The following is a 19,269-nucleotide window of genomic DNA, read 5'->3' as shown; positions in this document are numbered from 1 at the left end:
CAACCATAGGATCCATCTAATTCGTTTTAATCTTGAGCGTTCTTTCTGATTACCAAGGTTATGGCGCGCTGACTAGAGTCTATCGTGGATAGCGCGTTTGTGACCACTTGATCTGCCACCTCAATTAATGAGGGAGATCAAGTGGTCCACGTTTTTTCTGATATTTTAATTTTCATTTTAATTGCATTAATTTCAATAATTCATATTAAATTTAATATTGATCCAAAAAATATGGGACTTTCACCTAAAATTTTCAAATATTTTCCTCTTTCATATTCTGAATTAAAATTATTTTTTGGATCATTATTAATATTTTTCATGAATTAATTGATTTTTCATTTGTTTTTAATTGTTTAAAAATATTTTTAAATGTCCAAAAATTATGAAATTTTTTCTCCAAGGTCCTTTGACCTTGTTTGACCTATGATAAATCTCATGGCCATTTCTTTGGTGTTTTGATGAGATTTTAGGAATTGGACAAACCATATTTTATTTAAATGTACTATTTTAGTATTTTTAATTTGAATAAATGCCAAATAAATTTGTTGACCAGTTGTGATGATTTGTTTATGTTTGACTCTTGTTGTTGGGCCTTGGTCAAGGTTGATTTGACTTTGTCAAATTAATATCATTGGATTTAGGGGATTGATGGAATGTACGTTCCATCTCCCAAAATGAATGGATGATATTAATTTAGTAAAAGTCCTCCTTTGACCAATTTGTGTTTAGATCCATTCCCCTCCCACTTCATCGTATTCCCTTTCTTCATTCATTCATTCCATTTTTGGCCTATGATGTCTCATTCATTCAACTCAATTTCCATATACAGGAGACTTACGGTGTTAAAACAATACCGATCTTGTGAATTTTTCCCAAGTCTCCGCAAACTAATCTCAAATTAGCCTATAGCCTAAAACTTTCAAGAAGATGCATTTTTTTATTTTAAATTTGAACCAAAAATAGAGAAAAATAAAACAAAAAAAACAAACAAATAAATGGTTCCCTCCCCCACACTTAAAATATACATTGTCCTCAATGAAAGAGCATAAATATAAAATAAGAGTGAGAGAAAGGAAAGAACACATCCGAGGAGTCAAGGCGGATAAGTGATTGCATAAGCAGCCTTTCCCAAAGAGATCTCTTCTACAGTCTCTTCTTCCAAAGTTGGGTTCTCATGGAGTAGCTTTGGGGAGTGTCCATTGACCTTGAAATTTTGATTAATGCATTTGTCTTGTATTCCAGGATCAAAGAAGTATCTTCGATAAGTAAAAGTGTTGAATGGACACGTGAAAGTGATCTCCTTTTTTACAACATCAAGAATTAAAGGATTATGGGGCTGCCTCACTACGTTTGTTTCATCTTTAAGTGAGATCCCATGCATACATATGGATGAGCTAATATCACGAGTGCCAGTCAAGATCCATCCAATTCCCTTCTTATGTTTCTGCTTAAGTTGAAGCTTTGATGAATAATATGAATCTTTGGGAAGTGGTTTAGGCTTTACAGAATATGGTTGTTCAATGGATGGTATGTTTGGGGCAGCCGGGATGTCAAGAGCATCAACTGCAAAAACAGGTTTATTGGTAACAACTTCACCTGTAGGAAATGTATCAGCCTGCAAGGCAGCATCAATATCAGCACAGACAACACAAACGTTAGTGTCAGTACAATCAGAACATGAATAAATATCATCAAAACCAGAGAGATATGGAAAATCAAGCGCAAATAGTTCAGAACTAGCGTCATTAACAACTTCAGAAACCAACTCTATTTGAAAAACAGAATGCTCTTCCTCGTCAATCTTCTTATTTTTTAGTACTCCTTGTGGGAAAGGGATTGGTGATACATACTTTTTTTCAACCTCAACAACAATAGAAGGTTCAGGTTTATTTTCAAGTGTTACACTAACAATGTTTTTATTTTTTTCTGGGGCTGGTTCTGCAACTTTTTCGGATCTCAAGGAAATTTCACTTACATTAGCATTAGAATCCTTTGGATTGACAACTGTTTGGGCTGGAAGCTGGTTCGACCCTTGGGCTTGCATGTTATTTATTTGAGTAGCAAGTTGTCCCATTTGCGTTTGTAAAGTCTGAATACTAGAATCTGTTCGCTGCTGAAATTGGAGACTGTTTACAACCATTTGCTTGACAAGTTCCTCTAGTGAAGGTTCAGAAGGTAAAGAGGTGGTGACCTGTGGAGGGTTATATGGTGGTGGTGGTGGAATGGGTAGCATCAATTGTTTCACTAAAGAGGTAAGTTCATCAATTCTGGTTTCTAGAGCTTTGTTGGAAGAAGAAACCTGAATCTCATTCACACCTTTTGCTTGGACCAAAAAATTATCTCTTGTTGTGAACTGTTGGAAGTTAAGTGACATCTTCTCAATCAAGGATTTGGCAGCAGCTGGAGTCTTATCAATACACAAATCATTATAATCAACATCAGGGGCAACAAGTTCTCTCAGAGTTCTTTGTTCAGTCATGTTAAACTCAATAGAAAAGAAAAAAAAAATCAACAAACAATGAGAAAACACAACTAATTCAACAATGCAATAACAAATACAAAAATACCGACAATGTCCCTATTAAAAAAACAATTGAAATACAAAAAATCCTATTAAAATAAAAGGAAAAAAATACAAAGACACGAAAATTAATCTAATAACGTCAATTAAGAATTTTGAGAAGTTTTGTGGAATTTTCTGAAACTACCAAAACAGAAATAAAATCATAAAAAATAGAAAAATAAGGAATTTCGGATTTTTAGGGCGGCATCCATGATTTATTCCATAAATAGAGGCTTTTGATTACTGATTTTTTCCTAATTAATCGACAAAAAATCGGAATAATCTGAGACAATTTGTTTAAAAACAGATTATTTTTTTAATCCTAAACCGCAAAAAGACCAAGACACAAGAAGTTTAGAGAGAAAAAAATGCTAAAACATAATACCTAAAATTATAATATTGGTTAAGATCTACAAGAGTCCCCGGCAACGGCGCCAATTTGATCCGCTGTCGCACACGGGTCAAAACGAGTAATAATATATAGTAAACGGAAAGCGACACCTCGAGTATCGTATCGCAAGGACTCTTGACAAATTAACCAAGTATGAAAACAAAATATGGGGGTTTCAATTCGATTTAGAATAAGTGATTATGAAAAGTGATTAAAAAATAAGCTGACACGAACCAACCTACTGCATCATCTTCCGACTTATCATTGATTCTTATAAAATTCCAAATCCATAACGGGTCTGCTCCTATTCGATTACAATTACCATTAACAAGCGTAAAGGAAATTATGCAAGTAATATTCCCAAATTCCGAATTAAGCAAACGGATTAAAAACTATTGCGAATTAAGCAGACGCAACTTGATCGTTCGTGATAAAATAAAAGCTATGTTAACACGAAATTGATTCGGGATCATCATTCATCAATCGAATTTAAGGATTCTATCCTATAGCAACAATTAGATTAAGCAAATAATTGGAATTATAAGAAGAATTCAAAGGAAACAAATTGGAATTAATAAAAACCTCAAAGCGGATTCTGAATTACAGCAGGTTGATTCAAAAGGGATTAGTTCTCCATAGTCATCTTGCTAGCTCTCAAAAAATCGTACATGAACAGAAAAAAAACGTAACCCTTTTTTTGGCTGCCTAACCTAGGTAAAAACACCCAAACCCGTTTCACAACTCAACCGGGTCAAATGTACGATCCAGGCCCAATACAACTAACTCAAACAAAATATAAAAATAATGCAGCAGCTTCAAAGAAATTTCTGGCCCTGCTACAGTCTGATTCAGCTCCTGACTTCTGAACAAAAGTTGTAGATCTTTTTCTTAGCTTTCCATCGACTGGTAGCACGTCTCAATCCGATACTCCTAGCTCAAGATATGATTTTTCTCGTGAAAGCTGCTAATGCTGAAAATTAAATACGAAAATTAAATAAGTGCAAAAATAAAATAAATTATGAAAACACATTAAAACATAAAAATAATCAAAGCAAACCGAAGAAATGCTTAAGTACAAACATGGAAGAACGTGCATCAAAATGCACTGATCAATGCCAAATAAATTTGTTGACCAATTGTGATGATTTGTTTATGTTTGACTCTTGTTGTTGGGCATTGGTCAAGGTTGATTTGACTTTGTCAAATTAATATCATTGGATTTAGGGGATTGATGGAATGTACGTTCCATCTCCCAAAATGAATGAATGATATTAATTTAGTAAAAGTCCTCCTTTGACCAATTTGTGTTTAGATCCATTCCCCTCCGACTTCATCTTATTCCCTTTCTTCATTCATTCATTCCATTTTTGGCCTATGATGTCTCATAATCCTAAGGCTAGTTGATTAAAAAATTGACATGAGTATGGATGAGATTAGGCCACACCTTTTGCATATTCTTTTTGTGTGTGGTATGTTTCATGAGCATGGTCCATTATACTATGTCTCTAACATGCATTAACACCAAAAATTTATTGTCCGGCCTCAAATAGTTGTGACTTCTACATAAGTCCAATTACGATTGCTTAACATAGCGCTAAATTTGTGACATAAAAGGCATAAGCATTCTAGTTAGTGAGATTGTAAGTCTCCCCTCTTTCATGGTATTGTGTGGAAACTTAGCCTTTTTTCCTTCATTTGGAAGATGTCTTGGTTCAAGGATCCATGCTTGTGATAAGTGGGTTGAGTGTTCTCCAAAGAATGACTTCAATTAAAAAGCAAAAGCAAAACAATACTAACTTCTAACCCATTAACTACTGACTTTTAATTTCAAGCCATTTACTTTAATGCCATTTAATTCTAGCTTTTATACATTTGTCATTGTTCATATCATTCTAATTGTTTATGTTAATGCAATTTTCACTTTGCCCATTTGGACAATATTGTGTGATATATTTTGTTTGTGTATACTTTGCTTGTTTGTGTGGTCTTTGACCATTAATGTACATAATAATAACAAAAAAAAACCTAAAAGAATTTTGTGTGGACTATTGGCTTGATCTTGGACAAATGGACTTAGAACTTAGGCAACATTCATATGCTAAAGGACTTGGCCAATGCCAACTTATTGAAGAATCAAGTGCTTGCAATCTGAAACTTCATCTGATACATCATTCAAGATCCTTTTGAGTTCATATGCAACATGATCATTGTGAAGCTGTTATTTTGAACCTATGACTTGTGGAATTCATCTGTTACATGGGCTGCTTTGAAGAAGATCATGGAATGGATAAGCTTGGATGTGACCATCTTTATTTGATGCCTTGCTCTTTAAAGATAATATAATTGTACATTTGTGTGTTGCTTGATTCTAAAAGTCCAAGGGAATTCTGGGTTTCTATTGACATTCTTGTTTATTGGATTGCTACCCATTTGGTCAAATCTTTTCAACTCTAAACTTTTAATTTTGTACATAGGATAGTCTCTTCATCTTCTCCTCATTTCTTTAATTTCAAAATCTCTCCCTCCATTTTTCAAAATCTTCTTTGTGTGAACTACTTTTGTTCTAAACTTTGACCACTTTTGCAAAAAGATAGAAACTTTGGCCTTATTCCATTGCATTTTCAAACTTCTTTTCTTAAATAAAACTTGTAAATAGACTTAACCATACTTGACTTAAACTTTTAAAAAGCCAAAGAGAACTAACTCATTCAAACCATTTTTAGGCCTTTGTTCCTTTCAAACTTAATTTTTGTTAAAAACAATGCATCCACTTTGAAATTTGTATCACGAACTACGAGGTTTTGATCCCTCATTTTTTATGTTGGTACGTAGGCACAAGACCGAAGGTCTTGTCAAACACAAAAAATATAATTAATGAATTCTTTTCTCATCTCTCCATTCTATTTGTTTGTAAACATAACTTTGTACCAACTAGATATGCACACAAAAAGGGCTCCCTATGAGTACCTAGGACATTTTGGGTGCTAACACCTTCCCTCTGTGTAACCAACCCCCTTACCTGTAATCTCTGACATTTTATTAGTTTTGATTTGAAAACTTCTTACTTTTTGGGTTTTGTTCGTACTTTTTCCCTTTTCCTTTGGAAACAATAAAAGTGCGGTGGCGACTCTTGTTATTTGATCTCTAGCTTATCCATAGCTTGATGATCATGAATTTCCCGCTACAGTGATTGAACATAATGATAAAAAGAATTATGTGTTTAAGGGCTTGAGGGTATATAACGCATACATGCTTGACTTGAATGAAGTATCTTTGACTAGCGATAAATATCTTGTCTCCATGAGTGAAGACTTTTGGCTTTGGCATAGGCGATTAGCGCATGTCAACTTTGACTTGCTAAATAAAGTTATTGCAAAAGATTTAGTAATTGGTCTACCCAAAATCAAATTTTCAAAAGATCACTTATGTGATGCGTGCCAAATGGGAAAGCAAACAAGGATCTCTTGTAAATCTAAAAACACTGTTTCTACAACGAGACCCCTAACTTCTCCATATGGACCTTTTTGGGCCATCGGGAATTAAAAGTCTAGGTGGAAACTACTATGGTTTTGTTATTGTAGATGACTACTCTAGATTTTGTTGGACCATTTTCCTAGCAATTAAAAGTGACACTTTTTCTGCGGTTGAAACGTTTGCCAAGATTTCTCAAAACAAATTGAATATTAGCATAATTACTATACGAAGTGATCATGGAGGTGAATTTGAAAACCACCTCTTTGAGGAATTTTGTGAAACAAGTGGCATTGATCATAAATTTTCTGCTCCAAGAACTCCACAACAAAATGGAGCATTGGAACGTAAAAATCGAGTTTTAGAAGAGCTTGGAAGGACTATGATCAATATAAATATGGCTTTTTATGTATTGAATAGGATACTCATTCGTCCTATTCTAAACAAAACTCCTTATGAATTGCTAAAGGGAAGGAAACCTAATGTTTCACATCTTCATGTCTTTGGATGTAAATGTTTTGTGTTAAATAATGGTAAAGAAAACCTTGGTAAATTTGACTCAAAAGTCGATGAAGGTATCTTTCTCGGATACTCTCAATCTAGTAAAGCATATAGGGTATACAACAAAAGGTTATGTATCGTTGAAGAATCTGTGCATGTTTCCTTTGATGAATCTTATCTGAAAATTGTCGGAGAAGGTATTTTTGTTGATGGTGCAGGTGTTCCTTCGGAAAACATAATAAAAGATCAAGAAGAAAAGAGTGTTGAACCCAATCCGAAAAAATTTGAGGAGGAGCCGGATCACATATCTGAAAAGAAACAGGAGGATCATCCGATGAATAACAATGATCTTCCTTTGGAATGGAAATCTTGTAAGGATCATCCCATCGACAATATTCTAGGAGATATCTCAAAGGGAGTCACCACAAGTTCAAAGATAAGTAACTTTTGTTATCATTTCGCTTTTATCTCTCAAATTGAGCCTAAAAACTCCAAAGACGCATTAATTGATGAACATTGGTTTTTATCAATGCAAGAGGAACTTAATCAGTTCAAGAGAAATGAGGTGTGGGATCTTGTCCCCCCTCCGTGAGGCCATCGAGTAATTGGTACTAAATGGGTGTTTAGGAACAAGTTAGACGAAAACAGAGTTATAACTCACAACAAGGCTCGCCTTGTTGCTCAAGGGTATAACCAAGAGGAAGGCATCGACTATGAGGAGACTTATGCTCCGGTCGCATGACTCGAGGCTATACGCCTTTTGCTTGCCTATGTTTGTTTTTAAAACTTCAAATTATTTCAAATGGATGTTAAGAGTGCTTTTCTAAACGGATAAATTAATGAAAAGGTATATGTATATCAACCTCCCGGTTTTGAAAACCATGAGCATCCTAACTATGTCTATAAGCATAAATGTGCTTTGTACGATCTCAAACAAGCCCATAGGGCTTGGTATGAGCGTCTTAGAAAGTTTCTACTAGAACAAGGATTCTCAAGAGGGAAGGTTGATACAATCCTTTTTATTAAGCATCAAGGAAAATACTCTATTTTAGTTCCAGTTTATGTAAATGACATTATTTTTGGATCTACTAATATAAATTTGGTCAAGGAATTCTCTAAGTTGATGCAGGGAGAATTTGAAATGAGCATGATGAGGGAGTTAAATTACTTCCTCGGGCTTCAAATCAAGCAACTTGAAGAAGGAACTTTTGTGAGCCAAACGAAGTACTACAATGAGTTACTCAAGCGCTTCGATATGGAAAACTCCAAATTAATCGACACTCCAATGCCTATTGTGGTAAATATGGATCGGGATGAAAATGGTAAGGTCGTAAATATAAAAAGGTATATAGGTATGATAGGTTCCCTCCTCTATCTTACTGCATCTCATCCAGATATTATGTTTAGTGTATGTATGTGTGCTAGGTATCAATCATGTCCCAAAGAATCACACTTAAAGGTCGTCAAGCGCATACTTAGATACCTATGTGGTACTTCAAAGTATGGGCTTTGGTTTTCTAAGGGAAGTGATTGTTATTTGGTTGGCTACTCTGATTCCGAATTTGCTGGTTGAAAATCGGATACGAAAAACACTAGTGGCACTTGTCATTCTTATTCAAATTCCTTAGTGAGTTGGCACAGCAAAAAGCAAGTTTCAGTTGCTTTGTCAATAGCCGAGGAGGAATACGCTGCAGCTGGTAGTTGTTGTACCCAAATCTTGTGGCTCAAACAACAATGACTCGACTTCAATGTTCAACTTGAATGTATTACCATTTTGTGTGGAAATACAAGTGCCATTAATCTAATCAAAAATACTATACTACATTCACGCACTAAACATGTTAAAATTCGGCATCACTTCCTTAGGGATCATGTTGAGAAAGGTGATGTTGTTTTCGAGCACGTTGATAGCAAAAATCAACTTGTCGATATTTTCACAAAACCACTTGCGACAGGACCTTTCTTCCACATCCGTAGGGAACTTGGTATTCTCGATATCTCGGATCGCTTTTAAATTTATATATGATGCTTGCTCTATATATATGCTTGTCTATTTTTTGATTAATGACATTGATAAGTGCGGGCTATGTGAGGGCATTAATCGTTTATCGTCATTGGAGGTAATATCGTTCCTATCTATTTGAACTATCTTGATCATTTATATATGTATGTACTTGTTCTATATAATGTAATTTCTTTATGGTTATTTTATGGTTTGGTCTAAGCTTAATCCATTTCTATGTTTGAAATATGTGTAAACTTGCTTAAGAATCATATTTAACATGCATTCATCATTAGGATCATTGTTGCATTTTATGTTTTCATGTTATTGTGTTTAGTTTATCTGTCTCGGAACTTATGTTAAACAAACTTGGTTATGTAGTGTACTAAAAAAAAATCTATTTTCGTGTCTTATTTATGATTATATTTCTTACATTAACTTCATTTTATGTGAATGGTTGGTGATGTTAATCTGTTCCAAAGTGGTTCATTATGTGCTTATGAATATATTTTGATTCTGGTTGACCTTGTCCTTGTCTCTTTTTTATGGTGTCAAAGGGGGAGAAGTAATGGAAACACAGCCTCTGATTATGATAGCAGATTTTTCGAAGGAATGCATAAAATCAAGGGGAGGGTGTCTATCAAAGTACGTGATATATGAAATATTGTGCCACGGTTTGCCACCATCAAAAAGGGGGAGTATGTGAGGGCAAAGGTTCTTAGTCCTTGTTTTAATGATGTCAAACCTTTTAGTAGCCCATACTGTGTACTTTGGGCGGTGTCATCATATCGTAGAGTGCACTCATTCTTTAACATGCTTAAAGTATCAATTCCATGTGTCTATGCATATAGGAGTATCTCATATATGTCAATATTGCACTTGATCATTGTTGGTATCTTAGGTCCATAAGAGAATGGTTTGGGTTGACCAAAATACATCTTAAAAACTCATTTTTGACCATTTAAAATCTTTGAGTTGACTCATAAAATCTTTGAGTCGACTCGTTCATGCATGTCATTTTCTTTGTAACTCAAGGGCCTGAACAGGTCAAGTCTTTGAGTCGACTCATTTCTGGAAAAACAAGATGAGTCAACTCATTTCCTGTTTTAGTCGACTCATAACCTATTTTATTTGAATTGTGTTGTTGCAGGTCTGAATAGGTCGAGTCTTTAAGTCGACTCATTTATGGAAAAACAAGATGAGTCGACTCATCTCATGTTTGAGTTGACTCATAACCTATTTTATTTGAATTGTGTTGTTGCGGGTCTGAACAGGTCGAGTCTTTGAGTTGACTCATTTCTGAAAAAATAAGATGAGTTGACTCATCTCCTGTTTGAGTCGTCTCTTCGCCTGTTTTATTTTAGTTGTTTTGCTATGGGTCTGAACAGGTCGAGTGCCCAGTGTGAACAGGTCGATAGGTCATTGTTTTTACTCATTTTTCTGCAGTGTATTTTGCAAAAAAAAATCGGATGTGTTTTTGTTTTGGTCTATGCATCATATATATATTAGAGTCTCTTTTTCAACATATAACAAGAAAAGTGAAAGATATACACTAAAGTTCCTCTTCATCTTCATTCTTTATTGCATGTTTCAACAACTACACATAAAAAAATTATTGATCATAGTCCATTGTTGTGGTGATAACGTCCAAATAGGATTGTTTAATCTTGGTTTGGGTAGAGGTTTTTAGTGGGTTTTTCTTGAATAAAATCATAGGGTTTTGTCATTGAAGATTTGGGGGGTTTTGCACAAATCTTTGCTTCATAGATTCAGCCGAGTGAAAGGTTTGAAGAACGGTGGGTTCATTCGAACGAGTAACGGAAACCGGAGGATTGTGAAGAAAGGTTTGGGTTCAAGCATGTCGCGATTGAAATCAGTCGAGCTAGAGTTTTGGAGAACTTGGAGTTCTTGCAATAAGGTAGCTACAATCGGAGGTGTCACGCATATCCAATCGAAATCAGCCGAGCTAGACTTTTGCAGAACTTGGAGTTCTTGCAATAAGGTAGCTACAATCAGAGGTTTGTTCAGAACGTTTGAAGCATTTGGTTCAACTTGAATCAAGGGGAGAGAAGTGAATAGGATCTACAACAACACTTAGGTTTGCTTGGTGGTGATTATTTCTTCTCTTGTATAAACTTTGCAATTGATAATAAATATCTCAATTCTAGTTTTAGAATTGGGGACAGGCGTATCCTAAGCGAGGACGAAAGGGAAACTACCTAAACAAATTTGGTGTTGTTCTCTCTTTCTCTAACTCTTTAATTTTTGCATAAATTGAATTTTGTGTGAAACTAATTTGTAAATTCATCTCGCTTAATTGTTGTGCATTAAAGTTGTTTGATAAATAGTTGCAATCACTTTGTTTGTAACTAAGAAAAATTCTGCATAATCAATTCTAGTGAAATTAAGACTTAGTGTAGTGTGCACACCAAGTGTTTGATAAAATTAACTTCACACAAGTTTATCAATATTTTTCTTGTTTTCTCATTGTTTTAATTCATCATTGGTGGTAGTTATATCAAGGAGTTGTGTATTTGATTGATTGATTAAGATTATTGTTGATTAACTTTATCTTAGTCATTCCATTAGGTTTCACACATATCCGATCTTTCCATTAACGGATCGTTTAGACGATCATGGTCTAGGGAGCTTTCGTAACCTTTAAAAACAATTTTAAAACCGCAATAACGACTCACAACATCATTGGATCGGATTGGGTAAAACCGCAAATTTATGGGCTAAATTGAGTTGGGTAATGGGTTACCCATTTTTTTTTCTTCCTTATATAATTAAAATGATGTGTCATATTTTTTTCTTAATAAATAGTTTAAACTATTACCTCTATTTTTTAAAACATAGATATATATGCACAATAAAATTCATCATAAAAATATTTGTAAAAACTAAAGTTACATCATGGTAATACTTAGAATTATATAAAATACTTGCAACTTACAAGAATTAACATCAAAATAATCAAAATGTGACATCCTAAATAAATTAAAATCATTACTTACAAAATAAAAGATGTTCAAAATAGGTAGTAAATGAAACAACCAAGATTAAAGAGATCCAAGTTAAGAATCATCAAATTACAAAATAGTAAAAATTTGTCAATCAATAACCCATGGATTTTGTAGGTTGGGTGTGAGTTTACCTATAACCCAATTGTTTTAAATGGTTTTTCATTTTTGAAAACTATATTCACCCAATAACCCGATCCAATCCATTTTTTGAGTTGGTTTGGGTGGGTTTTACTGGGTTTGTTGGATTTATCCAATCCATGTACACCCCTACCAAAAAGCACCGATGTAGGTGCTCTCTAAGGATGGAATTAGCACCTCCCTTAAAATTTAGGCAAAATTACACCATAGATCATTTAAATTATTATTTTTGTAATAGGTTGGTTCTTTAAGTTTTTTTAATAACAATTTGGTCCTTTAAGTTATCAAACGTATGCATCGTTATCATTTTTTTTTAATAGAGTGAATGTGTTAATTATAATGCAACTATTTTGAATGATATGAAAATGATAAAACGCAATCAAAAATATAACAGTCACACATTTTTAAATGTTTAAAATGTAAGAAAAATGATATAAAAATCACTCTAAAAGATCAAATTGTTAAAAAACTTAAAGAACCATTTTATCAAAAAAAAAAATTAAAGAACCGCTCTAATGTGATTTTAAGTCAAATATATCATAGATTAGACACAATTTTTTTAATGACCTGGTCTGACATGCCACATTATCACCTCTAATTACATATAATGACATTTTATCAAAATTAAATGTTTGAGAAGACATGTGAATTTTGAATTTTATTTTTATAAATAAAATTAATATCATTGGTTGCTAGCATAAATAATGTATTTAAATCAATTTCTTTGAAAAATTCATATTTAAAAATAAATAAATATTTGTCATTTTTACTATCCATCGTGACTACAACATTAAATGTACTATTAGTTGCTGCATAAAAAATTGTATACAGATCAATTTTTTAAAAAAAATTTAAGTTTTTCCTTTTTTTTAGTTATATATTTTTTTAATTATTCATTTTTAAGTATCAACCACGTACCTACAATAATATGTTATAAAAAAAATACAAATAAATATTACGATTAGATATTAAATTCTACACAAACAGTTCCATTTATTTAACTCAAATAACATATTTTATAACACATTTTAGTTCAACTATTAGTCCATTAAATGCACTTAGGCTACAGTATATAGGATTCTTCAATGTTACTCCCTATTCTCAAAATTTAAAAAAAATCTCCAGTTTTTTTAATTTTTTCCTCTTATTCTAAAACAAAATAATAAAAACGTGTTAAGTGTGCAGCTCAGAAAAATAGTACTACTGTATATTAACCAAAGTTTTCTTTTAATCTAATAGTATTAACTAAATTTACTAAACTTTGTAGACAAAATAGTTTGAATGATAATAATCAATCAAAAGTTTGAATGATAATCATGAATCAAATAATAATTAATACAAAATTCTAATATTACAAATACAATTTTATCAAAAGTTAATATTTAAATAAAATTTATTTGTTCATCTAAAACCAAACTCGCTTGAATATAATTTTTTCAAAGACTTAAATGTAACTTCAGTCAACTTAATTTATTTATAAAATATCAGATTCATTCAAGAACATGATAGATCCATGCAATTATGATCTAGAGTATAGAATTAAATGACGAATTTGAATTGAGAAAAATGAAATAAAGAACCACCTTGTTCTTTATAAATAAATTATTTAAGAGTTTCTTAAATTAACAGCTGAACACAAGAGATGGGTTGAAACTCTATGCTAAACACTAAACAGGTGTGATATAGAATTTCCAAATATTGCCCAATCTGATATCAGGCCATGAAAGAAGAAAAAACCGTAAATTATAGCTCTAAGTTGGTTCATCTAGAATGCATCTTACAGTGGACAATCTCTTTTGGAAAAAGCTATTTTATTTGATTTTGTTGGATTTATAAGTTACAAAACTTGTGTTGACCTCTTCCCAGCAACTTCAGAGTACCAAGATTTCCATGCTTCCATGTAGTGTGAGTAAAGTTCTTTCAAAGCTGCATCAATAGCAAATCATAATAATACATCAGTTTAATAATCTTCATTAACATGGTTAAATAATCAAGCCACTGTTTTAACATTACAAGTTTCAAAAGAAAATTATCATTTTTTAACAGTTTTGCAAAAGATTTAAAGTACTTAATTGCCTTGATTTTGATACTGAGGGGAATGTTCAGATGCTAGACTCTCCCAATCATGCACCTGCTTCACTTTAGTATTCTCAGAAGTTCCGGATTTCGATACGAAGGCCGGAGCAAAAGGACCGAATTGATAGTTCGTTGAAGTCTGCTTTTTATCTTCCTGACCAAGCCCGCTATCATTTTCCATTGTCTTTTGCTTCTTAAAGCTCTGGCTGAAGTCTCCAGAAATGAACGAATCAGTTCTATTCCTCGCAAAGCTAATGTTTGTGACATCGTTTCCAAATGCACGTTTTTTGGACTCGTTTTGATTTGAATTGTAAAGTGATGCCTCGTTCCATGTCTTCCCTTTCAAGCCTAGCCACCTGAATGCTGGTTTTCGTGTATCAGTAGTATGCGTCTGCATCAATTTGCAACATCATAGTTTGTGTAAAAAGTTCGTACAGTAGATATAATCGATAAACAAATGAACGAAGAAACATAAAATGAAAACTGCGAGGAATATCACCTTCTCGATAAGGTTCATGGAGGTTAGCACATTTGCAATATCATAAAGGCGTCTAACTTTTGCTGAAAGGACAATCAAATGGGAGTGTAAGTGAAAAGTTTCAACACTGATTCTATTGTTAATGAATCATTCTATAACTTACTTCTCATTGTTGATGAATTATATGCATCTCCAAGCAACAACCTCGCAGCATCGTCAAGGGATATCATTTCCAGCTATAGAGTAGAGTGATTATTATTATTATTGTTAATAAAGACATAAATCAAGTTGGAATGAACAAGAAATTCAACAATTCTCACATTAGAGCAGACAAAAAGCTTGACGAAATTCTGAGTAAGCAGCGCCAAAGATTTTTCTCTTCTATCTGCAAAACATCAGAGTAGAAAGAGTTAGCAACAAATTGCAGCAGGTACATTCACTTTCACTGTGCTGTGGCTATAAAAAACATAGTTCTCAACCATTCCAGGCCAAAATTTCAGTCAAGGTTTATGATATCTGAACAACAATTATGAGACTCAAAATGAAATTTTGATTGGTTTCTCTGTAATACTATGAATGATGTGACTGCAATGAATACCAATGTCTCAACAAATGACAAAAGTGCCAAGCTTAAGTCCATCTTCTAGATTTTTTCAGATTCTTATATTTACTAATAAATATAACAATATGAAGATAAAACAAATCTACAGCAATTATTGTTTGAAAATTATAATATTTTCAAAAAAAAACTGTAACAAACTCATAACCCATAAAATATTAATGTGTTTAGATTAAGATTGAAGACCTCTCAATCTGTGCTTGCCCAACATCTCTTGTTTCCTTAAGTCAGAGACATTTACAAACACAGTTGTTAACATAAAAGTTTCAAGAATCAATACAAGATGTTAACAAACACATTTGTTATTAAAGTTTTAAGAATCAATTCAAGACGTTAACATCAAAGACAAAACACAACAACAATAATAAAAACACATGTTCATAAATCTTAAAACATGTTTGTAATAAACATACCATTTTTCAAAGATCTGGGAAAACAAGAATTAGGGTTCAGACTGTCACTCTGACTTCCATTGGTTTGACTTCCATTGGTTTGGGATAACGATAATGATTCAGTCTGACTTCCATTGGGTTGGGAATATGATTCTTCCTCATCATCTTCATCCGATATCTAAATCACAAAATCAATCAACACCAATAAACAATCCTTCAAAAATAATTACAAATTGCAACAACAACAAAAAAAAAACTCACCTTTATATCTTCATTGCCACCTTCTTGTGAATTGAAATTCTTCCATAAACCCTCTTCCTATAAACCCATTACAAAATCAAAAAAAATAAAAATCGAAACCCAAAATATAAAAATTCACTAAGCAAATTGAAATTACCTTGAGCTCCTGTAAGGCAACAGGAATCGCCCCAAAGCCTTTCCACGTATATTGGTTCTTGGCCTTTCTTGCAAGAACCTAAAAAAAAATTAAAAATTAAAAATTAAAAAAAAAACATTGGAACATGAAAGAACATAAAAAACAACGTTAAAAAGAACAAAGAAAACAAACCCCAATGCTCTCCAAAACATTGACAATATCATAGATCCGTCTTCTCTCAACCCCTGAAAATTAAGAACTATTAGATTCAATTTATTTTGATTTAATTAATAAAATAAAATAAAAAATGAACAGTGATAATGACCTAATCTGGCGGCAGCGTCATCGAGACCGACTAAATGAACGTTATCTCGATTGTACAAGCTCAAGAAACTGCAATCGGAAAATTGAATCGATAAAGAAATTAAAGAATTGAATTCGTGAGAGAAAGAGAGTGAGAGCGAGTAATTACTTGGTGCATAAGAGGCCGAGGGATTTTTGTTTACGGTCGTAGGTGTGGTGTCTGGAAGAAGGAGGATCTGAGGAAGAAGCCATGGATCTGGAAATTCAAAATTTTGGAGGGAAGAGAGAGAGAGAGAGAGCGAGAGGGATGAATTGAGGAGAGAGAGAGATGATGATGAAGACGACAAAGCCGTTAAGATTTAAGAAAATGGGAAAGAGAGTGTGGCGGGGTAGAAATTTGAAAATTGGATGAAGCGAGCGTTTTTTTGGATCCAAATATTGGTTTCGGAAGGGTTTTTGGGATTGCGTCTTGGAGGGAGAGAAGGAGGGAGGAAAATTAATTTGTTTTTTGTTTTTTATTTTTATTGAAAAGTTTTGGGTTAAGCGGGAGTTTGTTATTTTTAATTTACTGTTTTACATATCATTATTAATAATAATCACCACGCGCCAGCCGCAGCCTATGCAGCTTTTTAAATTTATCATCCATCATCGTCAGTTCAAGTTTTACTAGGGTTAGGCGGGTTTACGTGGAGTAATACTCTATTTACTTAAACCAATTAAATTTTATTATTATTTTTTTAATACTATTTGTTAGTTTAGCTTAATTTTTTTTTCTTTCAACTATAATCAATTATTTTTATTTTTGTGATATTAATTTTTGATATATTATATATTATATATCTTATCAAATCTATATTAGTATTTTTAAATTTTAATAAATGACTTACTTATAATTTGAATTTTCAAAAATTAATTTAATTAAATTATATGAAATTGAATCGGATCGAATCAAAATTTTTTAATTAATTATTCAAAATCAAATCGAATTATAAATAAATTTATCTTTAATCAGATAAATTTTTATTTTAAAACCGATTAAAGACCCATAATTGATAATATAAAATAAATTTATATTATCATCCAATAAAAAACAATCAATATATTATATCATATAAATAATTTTAAAATATATTTATACTTTTGCATTATAATAAACGTAAATTGTTTTCTCTAAATATATCCCATTAAATTTTAAATATATGGAATCTGAATGCTGGTAAAAAAACAAATTGTTTTTTTTAATGTTCAATAGAAGAAGAAAAAATGAACTTAATGTTTAAGGTTACTAAAATTTGTCTTTTCAGCCAGCTCTATCCAACCATTAAGTTTAAGCCACCTCACTTATTACATTAGCACACTCCAATAATAAAAGAGAGTTTTAAAAATAACCATTTTTACATAATATTTTTTATTTATTTAAATTCAAAAAAAAAATCTAAAACTGTCTTATTTTATAGTACAAAAAAACAAAAAAAAATTAAGATATTCACACCACTTTATTAGGGTGGATGTAACGAGGTCTTTAATTTATTTTTTCTTTTATTTCCTTTCATATATTATAAGTTAAATTGAATTGATTTAATAAATACAAAAAAATTTAAAAAGTATATCATTAATTATTTTGAATAAAAAGTATACAAATCAAAAGAATTTAAGTTTTACTAAATTAAATAATTTAAATAAAATTATTACATTATTTAGAATTAATAAAATTAATATCTTATTTAATAAACAAAGACTAACAAATTACATATTAATATTTAAAAGTCAACATCATTTGTTTTAGTGCGTCTTTGTGGTCTCTTTTATAGGTGTTTGCGGTGCGGTTTAAAAGTCATTTGAATCGTAAGAAGAAAAAAAATGTATGGTTCAATTTAGTTCGATTGACTTTTAAAATAAAACCAAATAAAAATAATATGATTTGGATTGATTGGGATGGTTCAATTTTTTATAATATTTATATTGAGACATACATACAAGTATAAAAGATAACATAATTTAGTCATTCATATATTATCATAAAATAAGTTTATAATTATTCAAATAATTTTATAATTTGATGTATAAATATGAATTTTGTATATTAGAATTTTATCCTATGTTTATAAATAATATATAAAATTGCATTATTAAATAAATTTAAAATACTATTAGTATTTTTTATATAAAATTACAATTAATATTTTATATACAAAGAGACACAAAAGTAATATAAATTAAATGTTTTTTAATCTTATTCATATCAAAGTCAAATAATTAAAAATGAAAACAAAAATAATAGTATTTTAAATAAATAATATTTTAATTTCAGTTCAGTTAGTAGTTTTCTATTGGATCAGTTCGGTTTTGAACACCCATAGTCTCTTCAAACCTCACCTTTTGGTTTAATGTGGTTATGGTACCTCGTCATTTGATTTGAAGTGGATATGTATTCATATTTAATCAGACATAAGATGCATTATTTTTTTATGGTTTTTGAATAACATTGCTTGGGAATAGTGTATTTTCAAAATTTGTAGGTGTCATAAATGAAATCATAGATTTTTAGAAACGCATAATGAGGCGTCATCCCTAATACAAATGAGGCATCACCAAGATCTTTCATTTCTAATTTTCTTGATAGGAATTTCTTGGTTTTGTGCATCATGTCTATATAATTGGCGGCAAGTTGTATGTCATCAACATACAAGATCAAAAATATATACTTGCTCCCACTGAATTTTTGATACACATAATCTTCAACAACATTCACTTTAAAATCAATTGAGAATTACTTCATGAAACTTGTGGTACCACTGACGAGACGCATGCTTTAGTCCATATAAATGGGTTTTTACAATTTGCAAACCACATTCTTTGAGTCTCCCGACACAAATTTTTCCGGTTGCACCATATAGATCATTTCATCAATGTTTCCATTGAGGAGTGTCGTC

General features: G+C 31.8%; 1 protein-coding gene across 3 annotated transcripts; it reads right to left on the bottom strand.

The window, feature by feature from the left end:
• Positions 1–13,649: 13,649 nt before the first annotated feature.
• LOC127073878 (E2F transcription factor-like E2FE) lies at positions 13,650–16,832 on the bottom strand. 3 transcript variants are annotated; one of them, XM_051015127.1, is made up of 11 exons: positions 16,506–16,832; positions 16,359–16,426; positions 16,226–16,278; positions 16,055–16,132; positions 15,919–15,975; positions 15,679–15,835; positions 14,967–15,031; positions 14,810–14,882; positions 14,668–14,729; positions 14,224–14,559; positions 13,650–14,018 (listed from the first exon to the last, which is right to left on the bottom strand). In XM_051015127.1, the coding sequence occupies exons 1-11, from the start codon at positions 16,586–16,588 to the stop codon at positions 14,013–14,015; spliced, it is 1,038 nt and encodes a 345-aa protein (XP_050871084.1). In that variant the 5' UTR covers positions 16,589–16,832; the 3' UTR covers positions 13,650–14,012. The 3 variants fall into 3 exon arrangements, with proteins under 3 accessions (XP_050871084.1, XP_050871082.1, XP_050871083.1); XM_051015125.1 differs by having other exon boundaries at positions 14,169–14,559; positions 16,506–16,830; XM_051015126.1 differs by having other exon boundaries at positions 13,836–14,018; positions 14,161–14,559.
• Between the last annotated feature and the right edge of the window lie 2,437 nt (positions 16,833–19,269).

The sequence above is a fragment of the Lathyrus oleraceus genome, chromosome 4, assembly GCF_024323335.1.
Source record: "Lathyrus oleraceus cultivar Zhongwan6 chromosome 4, CAAS_Psat_ZW6_1.0, whole genome shotgun sequence".
Taxonomy (NCBI): Eukaryota; Viridiplantae; Streptophyta; class Magnoliopsida; order Fabales; family Fabaceae; genus Lathyrus; species Lathyrus oleraceus.
This window is presented reverse-complemented; position numbering and strand designations above follow the sequence as displayed.